Source organism: Phoenix dactylifera, chromosome 2 (assembly GCF_051530095.1).
Source record: "Phoenix dactylifera cultivar Ajwa chromosome 2, Ajwa_hap1_PhDact_Kaust_v1.1, whole genome shotgun sequence".
Lineage (NCBI taxonomy): Eukaryota > Viridiplantae > Streptophyta > Magnoliopsida > Arecales > Arecaceae > Phoenix > Phoenix dactylifera.
Window position 1 is genome coordinate 42,812,110 of NC_143191.1, and position 9,462 is coordinate 42,821,571.

The 9,462-nt window shown below is 38.8% G+C and overlaps 1 protein-coding gene across 2 annotated transcripts; it reads right to left on the reverse strand.

The window, feature by feature from the left end:
* Positions 1-7,961: 7,961 nt before the first annotated feature.
* Positions 7,962-9,122, reverse strand: LOC103703667 (uncharacterized). 2 transcript variants are annotated; one of them, XM_039120565.3, is made up of 3 exons: positions 8,772-9,122; positions 8,539-8,657; positions 7,962-8,400 (listed from the first exon to the last, which is right to left on the reverse strand). In XM_039120565.3, the coding sequence occupies exons 1-3, from the start codon at positions 8,925-8,927 to the stop codon at positions 8,091-8,093; spliced, it is 585 nt and encodes a 194-aa protein (XP_038976493.1). In that variant the 5' UTR covers positions 8,928-9,122; the 3' UTR covers positions 7,962-8,090. The 2 variants fall into 2 exon arrangements, with proteins under 2 accessions (XP_038976493.1, XP_038976495.1); XM_039120567.3 differs by having other exon boundaries at positions 8,539-8,654; positions 8,772-9,117.
* Positions 9,123-9,462: the final 340 nt, after the last annotated feature.

Consider the following 9,462-nt stretch of genomic DNA (forward strand, 5'->3'; position numbering starts at 1 on the left):
TCTTTGGAAGGTTGTCCGTCTATCCTAGATTTTTCTAGCTTCAAGAAAATCCGGGGCTCAATCTGGAGATGATTCTTTTTCCGTTCCTATATATATGGTCCTTGCAGCATTTCCACGGTATTTAAGAAGGTTGTTTTCTTCTAGAAGGCAGCGCTGATAGGTAAATTTCAAAAAGTTATGAGTGAATTAATTAAAAATAAGAAGGATTTATATGTAGGTGGGTCAGGTGGTGTATACAAATATCGACCGTTGCTGGAGAAGTTCTTTTAACTCCACTTCTTTTGGACCGAATCCATTTTCGTCCCAATTGCGTGCCGCTACTTCGTAAAATCACTTTAGCTACTTCATCCGGGCTAGTAATTGGCTAATATGATTTAATAAGTAGGCGTCGATCTTAAGCGCTTGCTAATAAACAGTCGAAGCCTAATAATATTAACATAGTAATTTTCGACAACTATTTTCATGCGTACTGTACGTGCCATTCACTAGCTGAGCATGAACGAGAAGGCTTTCCGCTGAACATCAAGACAAAGGTGCAGTATAACCGAAGGAAATCTGGAGACAGGAGTCGAGATATCCCTCTAGGCAAAAGAACAAACTGCTTGGTGCCTTGCTGGAGGCTAACTAAACCATGGCAAGCTCTGCCCGGTTGCTACTGGGCCATGCGAGGCATTGTTCCTCTGCGGATCCGCGCGGACGTGTGTTTAGTTCTAAATCGATTATTCACTGGGTAGATCTTGAGTACTCATACAGGATCAAGCAACTCAAATAATACCTTTCGACTAGCCATTTTGAATGAAATTCTCAGTTGTGATAAATGATATTAGAGCGGGTCCGACCCATAACCTATGCGGATTAGGAAATACTGTATTGGGACTGACTACGGGCCGATCGTGGTGTTTGTGATTAGATTTGAATGGCTTTAAACTCTTAGCCTGATAAAGACGTCAGAGCTTAAATGAAAAAAATATGTTTCACTGAATAAATTTTAGATACTTATATACTATATTGGATGAGGTCCTAATTCCCTTCGCCTCCCTCGCAACTTTGTGCAGAACTCAGCCGATGGGCCACCAGCGCAAGCAGCAGGGAGTCTCGGATTCTACAGTACTGCTCTTTTTTCTTTTTTTCCTTTTCTTTTGGGTAGATCAGCACTACCCTTGCTTCTGCCCGCCCGCGACTTGGTGCGCCCTACGATCCCCACACCATGTGTCATATCTGTCCTTGGATTCCTAAGTATGGTACGATATCTATATTAAATAGGCATCAAGGCCGCCAACAACTTATTTTTTTTCGTTTTTACTTTTTTAATTACTTTTTAGTTTTTTAGTACTCGTACTCGCGTAGGCTAGAGACTCCAAAGCACCCATTCCCCCCTCTCTCTCTCTCCTTCTTCTTCTTTTTCTTCGTTTTCTTCTTTTTTTTTTTTTTTTTTTTTTTTCCGCTGCTGCTGCTGCTTAGAAAAGCACCCATTCCTTAGGTATCGTTCCAAGAAACGTCTTTGGGCACACCTATTTCTTTTAATCTCCAATCTTTAAATACCAGGTGCTTGTTTGATTCGCAAAAAATATAAAATATTTTTTTTAGAAAGATAATATCTGAGTATATGATTTCTGAAAAATATATTTTTTTTATTTGTTTGATCATAAAAAAAATAGCACATTTTATAGTAGCTTATGTTTGGTCAAATATATATTTTTCTAAAAAAAATTATGTAAAATATCTGTTGATCCCTTAACAAAAAAAAATCTTATTTTATTCTATTTAAAAGATATATTTGGAAAAAAATTATGGCAGCCAACTCGCCAATGTTTGTTCGGCTACATCCGAAGACAGTGTCACCAATAATAATTCTAGCAATAAAAGAGGATCGTAGGAAGTAAAATATAGCAAACTAGGTGATCTTTGGATGACCGTGCATTTTATTCCTCCTCTCCAAGAAATAAAGATAAAAAAATATCTTTCCTTTCGCCCAAAAAGGAGAGAAATTCTAAAATATATAATAAAATCAGTCCGTATTTAAGGAAAGAGCATCTTTGTGGATTCTGCAATTCCCCCGTAGGATGGAGAAAGAGAATGTCCCTTCTTTTTCTATTCCTACTTTCTTCTTTTCCAGGTAATTTCCCTCCTTTCATGAGAACTCATTACTAAAAGCAATGACTGTGGGATTCATTTTTCTCCCCCAGCTTTGGGTGCTTCACGAGTTCTCATCTATCAAATCAATTTAGCTGTTTTCTGCCCCTTTTATAATCATTCAACCATCCTCACTCGAGCCTAACTCCAAATTCTTCAATCTAGATTCAGTATGGGAGGACTCGGTGAAGCCTGGCTGCACCTTAATTGGATCCTATTTAGAAGCCTGATCCATGTTTTGTTGGACAGCGAGCTCTTTTCTAGAAATATCAGCTAACTTTATATGGATCAAGTTATAAATTCTATTTAAATAATTTAACTGGCATCGAGGCTAAGTTGAATGCTCCAATATTATTTCTAACCCAACCCTGGCTTCAAATTGGATAGCAATTTTGTAGAACGGTGTGCTACGCGAAATAAATTGGCTGTGCCGGTCCAAGATCTAAAATAAATACTAAATAAAAAATATAAATGAAACATTGGAAGAAAAATAATTAAGAAAGTGAAAAAATATTTTATTAAAAAATTGAGCCATCTGAAAACACTCTCTCACACCTTACCAAGAAGAACAACTCTCACTCTCCCTAACTCTCTCTTTTCTCACGCCACATGCTAAAGAATAAAAATAACTATTATAGAAAGGAATAACTAAATAGAATAAAACTAGAAATAGAATCCTAGCATAAGTAGAACAAGCGATGGTTCCCAATGCTTCCTCTTATTGTGAAGTCCCTGCTGACAATGCCGAGCTTACTCTGCAAATCTTCAAACTGCTCGCTCACCAATCCTTTGGTGAAAATATTCGTTAGCTGGTCCTCTATAGAAACCGGAGGTAAATCAACCTCTTCATCTGCAATTTTTTTTCTAATAAAGTGATGATGAACTTCAATCATTTTGTCCTTGCATGAAATACCAGATTTCTCGTCAATTGGATTGCACTCTTATTATCACAATAAAGAGGAACAATATAGTCAGTGTCCTAACCTAAATCACCTAGCAACCTCGTGAGCCAAGTCGACTCCTGAATTGCTATTGTAGGCGCATGATACTCTGTTTCTGTAGAAGACAATGCAATAGTCGATTGTCTTTTACTACACCAAGAAACAATACTAGATCCCAAGCTAAAACAATAACCAGTGGCAAACCTACGTATATCTACATCACCAACATAGTCTGCATCTGTAACACCTACTAATTTGACTAAAGAATTATTAGTATATAAAATACCATAATCAACAATCTTAGCAATATACCTCAGGATTTATAAAACTATATCAAGATGCGGCCGCCGAGGACACTGTATATATTGGTTGGCAATGCTAACTATATAACAAATATTTGTCCTTGTGGTAGTCAAATAGATCAAACTGCCCACAACCTGTCTATAAATAGAAGAATCATAAAGATGTTTGCCATGTTTTCTACTCAACTTTAAATTTGATTCAATTTTTTGATCCTAATGCTAGAGATGGTAGTAGCTTCAACTATGATGATTCACCTCTTAAATCGTCATATAAAAGTCCACATGCTTGCACTACTGCGTAGCGTATTACTGAAAACTTTTGAACTATGTCAAACTACAAATGAATGAATAACCAATCCCTAAGCCTATGACTCTAATACCATGTAGAACAGCATGCTACGCAGAGTAGATTGACCATGTCGGCTCAAGATTTAGCATAAATATCAAACAAAAAACAGAAAAAAAATTGGGAAAAAATAACTAGAAGAAAGAAAAAATTATTAAAAAATTGAACTATACAAATGACTCTCTCTTATGCCTCCAAGATGGATAACACTCACTCTCTCCTTCTCTTTCTTTTATCACATCAATAACTATTCTAGAAAAAATAATTAAGCAGAATAAAACTACGAATATAATTCTAGTATAAGTAAGACAAGTTAGAATATAAATGACTCTCTCTTATGCCTCATCAAGATAGATAACTCTCACTCTCTCCTTCTCTTTCTTTTATCATGTCAATAACTATTCTAGAAAAAATAATTAAGTAGAATAAAACTACGAATAGAATTCTAGTATAAGTAAGACAAGTTAGGATTCTCAACAAATTTTCCTATTTAGCCTAAGCTAAATTTAAAAAGGTATTGGCTTTACCTGTAAGGAGGCCAACCTAGATTGGGTGGGCTCGGGGTAACAAGGGGCTAGTTAGAACCATAAAACTTGAACTGCTGTAAGGATCTCCGCATCGTTTTCATTTATCGGCCGTCTCCAAAGAGAGTCGTGAAAGGGTCAATGAGGTTCAGCCGCGTAGAATAAATTCTAGTAACCGTGGCTGTTTCCGCTCCAAGCCAAATGGCTTGGAAGTAAAATTCCATGCTAAACAATAGTAAAAAAACCTCTCTCTCTCTCTCTCTCTCTCTCTCTCTCTCTCTCTCTCTATATATATATATATATATATATATATATATATATTAAAAATCCTTTTCTTTCTCTCTCTCTCTCTTCTGCAAAATCCGAGCTAAAGCTGGTAAGCACTAAATTTAAGAGCGGCTCAATGCATTTGGGTGCCTAAGGCGAACTCAGTAAGAGGAGTCTTTTTCCTTTCCTTTTTGTGTTTGAGGCTCTCCCTGCAGTGGGTCGGCTTAAGGTGAACTCACTAAGAGGGGTCTTTTTCTTTCTATTTTGTTTTTGAGACCTTTCCTGCGGTGGGCCTTCTTTGGGCCAAGGCCTTAGGCGAACGCCTCAATCGCCTAAGTGTTGGGCCAACCTTGGCACTAATGAGATCAGACACGATCCAAGCTGAAGACATGATCCAAGCCGAAGATGAGCTGGAGAACGGTTATGGTGGTTGAACTTGGACAGAAAGGCCGGCGTTAGTGAAAAACTCCACTTCCCGAAGATTTATTTGAGAGAAAACTCTCAAATGCTTAAGCCAGGCATGAATTTTGGGAGAAATAGTGAAGATTTGATAAAGCTGCAGAGTGGGAGAGAGATTAGAGAAGCATATTTGAAGGTCCTCCTAGGCACTATTATACAGAGCGAGTGTTAATACATGTTACCGAGTAAAATGAAAGCGGGCCTGCTCGGCAACGGCCCGCACATTTTATGCACACCATAGATAACGGTGTAGATCATACAGTAACAGCACAATCATGCAGGACGAGTTGTAATCACCCCACAACATACACCATAAATGGCAAAATTATAATTGTGCCCTCAACGGATCTTAATTACCTTTAATTGGAGACACATAGCTCTTTGCTATTAGTCAGCCAGTCTACTCAGATTGGCATGATGGTTCAGGTTGGCAACTTTGTTAATATCAAAGTTGACAGCCTGGTCGACTGCCATGGTTGGCGGCTTGGTTAATGCTGAGGTCATCATCTCGGTTGATTGCCAAGAACAGGCTATGTCGAGGGCCAGGCTGATGGATTTGTATGATAATCTCCTTTTCCCCTCTCTTCTGGACAACCTTTCTAACAACAATTTAGCTTATGTGGGACCAGAACACCCTCACGGTGGCAGGTAAGCAGCATTCGTTTCGTGAACAATGATGCATAAGTTGAGTTTCTATGTGAAAGGAAACAGACTAAGAGAGCACTCATTTCCCACTGAAAAAAAAAAGAAAGTAGAAGTAGATTTCAGTTTGATTGTGAGCTTGGAAAAGGTTCCCGAGAAAATGCGCAAGGTCCGATTTTTAGATCAGACGTTCCTTTCGGATGGGCCGCTTTCATGCGCAATCGCATCTTGCCTCAATAATTCATTCTCCTTTGCCATCAGTGGGAGTCGATTCGCCATCGACACCGGCCCCCACCTCCAATAATTATTTCTTGGTGCTTCCTTTCCTTTACCTTAATAATTTATGATCGACAGGCGCATGCGGCTAAATAATTGTCTTCTTCTCCATACTAACCCATCTGCCCTCATATATGCTTCGAGATCATTAATGGAAAGAGGCTGAGAAATCTTACATATTATAATTAAGCAGCTAGATCTGGTCTAGCTTATTAAATTACAGGTTTCCTGCCGTTGTCGGAAAGATGATGATTTAAAAGACTTAAGAATGACCATGCGGCTCGTTTACAGTCTAGAGGAGTCCATCATCCATTCCACCATTCTTTTGATAATAAAAAAAAAGTACAAACATTATGATATTTTCAGATATGAGCACGCACATAATGATATTTGTGATTTTTCCTGTAAGGACCCATGTGGGCATGTGTTTAGTTTCACATCGGTTATTCGCCGAGAAAATTTTGGATATTTGTACAGAACTAAGAAATCCAAAAAATACATTCCGGCTAGCTATTTTGGGTGAGGTCCTGAATTATTACAAATGGTATCATAGCAGACCTAGCTCATAATCTATATAAACTAGGAGACATTGCAGTACGGATCTATTGGGCTAACCACAGACCAATCATGATGTTTGTGATTGGATTTGAATAGATTTGAACTCTTAGCCTGATCCTAGATAGATCTTGGGTATTTATACATGATCAAGAAACTTAAATAATATTTTTCGGTTAGTCTTTTGGGTGAGGTTCTGGGGTGTGATACTCCGATCCGCTTGTAATTAATGAATCATGCAGGGATAGATATTGCTGCAAGAGGGGAAAAAAAAAAAAAAAAAAGGAAACAATCAAATAATTACCACCGCATGTGCACGTGGAATCATGATCTTATCATGGGAAAAATGTTAGTATATTACTTGCCTTGAAGCAATTGGGTTGGGATTGCACGGTGACCGATGCAATTATAACTTTTTTTTTTGAGAGCATTCGAATGTTGCGAGTGTCAGCGTCGACTATTCTAACTATTCATACAGCTTAGCCAGAAAATAAGTTAGCCTTCTTCGACATTCATGAGTTTCACAAGATAAATTATATAAATACAATCATTTATGAAAGGTTTTCTTAAATTGTGCCATTTTTGACGGTTTCAATAATATTCAAAATTCTTCTCAACACACGACAACTCCTTAGCTCGTTGTCGAGTTTTAACTAATAATGAGATGCTGTTTGTGATTATTGGCATCTGAATCTTCAAAAGTTCTCCTGCAACAAAGTCTCAACCAAAGTCCACGAAGACCTTGTAATCATTTTCTATGTTTAGTCTTTCATATTTACTTCATTAATTAACAATCATTTTGTTTGATGATTCCATAATCATAAACTTACACTCGTACTTATTGGTCTACATTTTGCACAATTCTTGGTAATTTTTTCAATAACAGGGCATTATATGATTTTATCCCACATCAGTAGACTAACAAAATGTCACACGATTCCCTCTCTTATTTCCATTTGGTGCATGAATAGAAGGTTTGTATCCGTGGGTGGACAATCAGAGACTTGTTTAATAGAAAGTAAAAATGATGAAGTTTGATATTGGAGCAGAAAATTCCTTCACAATCGCAATACAATCTCTCTATTAGATAGAGTGGTCGAATATTCACCCAACACTACTTTTGAGGCAACATGGTCGCTGCATCAATGAAGTCACTCATGCACTTCATCCCTTAATTCAGCGATTCTCTGTATCTTCTCAATCCAACTACTTTCATCAGAGAAATTCTATTTTCAAGGTTGCAGCACCTCATCCACTCCATATGGATGGTTCAGTATTTCCAATCTAATTGTTCATATTTAGAGCTTAGAAGGAAACAAGATCAAGCAAATAGCATCAGAATTTTGATGTGAGAAATAGATATCGTTCTTGAAATTTATCAGCTATGGAAAACCACTCTCCTGTTCTTTGTTGTCCCCAACAACCTGATGCCAGATATTGGTTAGGGCAAACAATTAATAATTTGCATAAACTTCCCCTCTGGATAAACACTCAATAGATGAAAACCAGAGTCAAATTGGTGCCATAAAACTTAGAATTCACACTCGATCAGATTTTCAGTAGTGACAAGTAGCTTACAGCAGGATCGTTCATGCAGTTCATTCACAAGCTTTTCATACTAGATTCTGCTCTCATCACTCCTTACCTAAGGAAAGACTGTCATTCTACAGCATGGGCAGTGGGAGCTGCTCTCCAGCCATGGCATCGCACAGTCCCAATGGAACCGGTGAGCGCATGGCAGATTAATTAGAATATCACCAGCCTTGAACTCCTCCAAGCAGACGGCACACTCTGCTTGCTCCGATGCCTTCCACCCCAGCTTGCTCCAACTAAACTTCCTCGTGCTCTTCTTCGAAGAGAATACCTCTCTTTGCGCCTTACCAAGAATCATGGGAGCTGCTCCCTCATCACCACCTCTACTCTTGTCGGGTCCCATGCTTCCCATGCTATGGTGCCTTCAAGTAAGATTCCAGAAAGGAGATCATATATATCAGAAGAAAATAGATAGAAGTAGATCCAAGGATCTCATAAACCATATGGCATATATATGTATATATACAACAAGAATCATGCATGTATCTGACTGATTTCACCTTTTGATGGCTAAGCTTCTCTGGGCCCTAAGTTTCTCATCTAACCTCTCCTTGGCCTCTCGAGCAGCATCTCCAAGCGCCCCGTCCTGGAGTTCTTTGATTAAGGCGCTCCTTTGCTGCTAATTTAATGCGTATTTTTTGGAAGACAAAGGTTGATTGATTGGAAAGTTGAAAATATTTGAAACAAGAGTAGAAGGTGGATCATGGAGCTCTAAATGGGTGGGCATGGTTACCATGAAGGTGCTGCCGATATGTGCTTCGTATCCTGTTGTATATAGACAAAAAGACGACCGCCTCGAACCGCTCGGCGAATCCGTGGATCCTCCCTGCCGCAACCGCCGCCGTCGAGCGCATTCTACACCTGGAAGCATCCCGGCCATGATCACCATGGATGCACCATAAGACCTCAAGGGAGCTATAAACACTTCATCTCAAGACTCAAGGGCTACTGTGAGAGGACACATGAGGAGGACATCCCTCAACTGGTCTCCTCTCAGTCGTAACCACCTTATAGGCCACTAAATGGCATGGAATTTATGTGATCCATGGGAGTTGGAGGCAGCCACAAGAGGGGCCAAAAATATTCTTGGGCCGAGGAGGACAGGGAACCTTCCTCGAAAGTTCCGCCGGAAAATAACAGATCCTTTATGGTGAGGCCCGTGCACTACATAGTGCTATGTATGTCGCCATTGAAAATGGACGGCTATTAAATAACACTATATAAAAATAATATGATGGTATGCGCTCGTGTATTGCTTTGTTTGATGGCCATCCATCTTTCGAAAGCGGTCATCCATAGCTACACAGCTATAATACCGCTTAGGTAAAGAGAGACCCTTTATCTCTCCTTTTAGCCGTGACGATTCTTTTTCTTCTTCTGTTTTTTTTTTTTCTTTTTTTCTTTAACCATAGTTTTGTTTTGCC

What these genes read in the sequence shown, in the direction of transcription:
- LOC103703667 (XM_039120565.3), bottom strand. Translation starts at nt 8,927, where the DNA reads ATGGTGATCATGGCCGGGATGCTTCCAGGTGTAGAATGCGCTCGACGG. An exon ending in ATATCGGCAGCACCTTCATG is followed by an intron (nt 8,658 to 8,771) that starts GTAACCATGCCC and finishes GCATTAAATTAG; the next exon opens with CAGCAAAGGAGCGCCTTAAT. An exon ending in AGAAGCTTAGCCATCAAAAG is followed by an intron (nt 8,401 to 8,538) that starts GTGAAATCAGTC and finishes TCTTACTTGAAG; the next exon opens with GCACCATAGCATGGGAAGCA.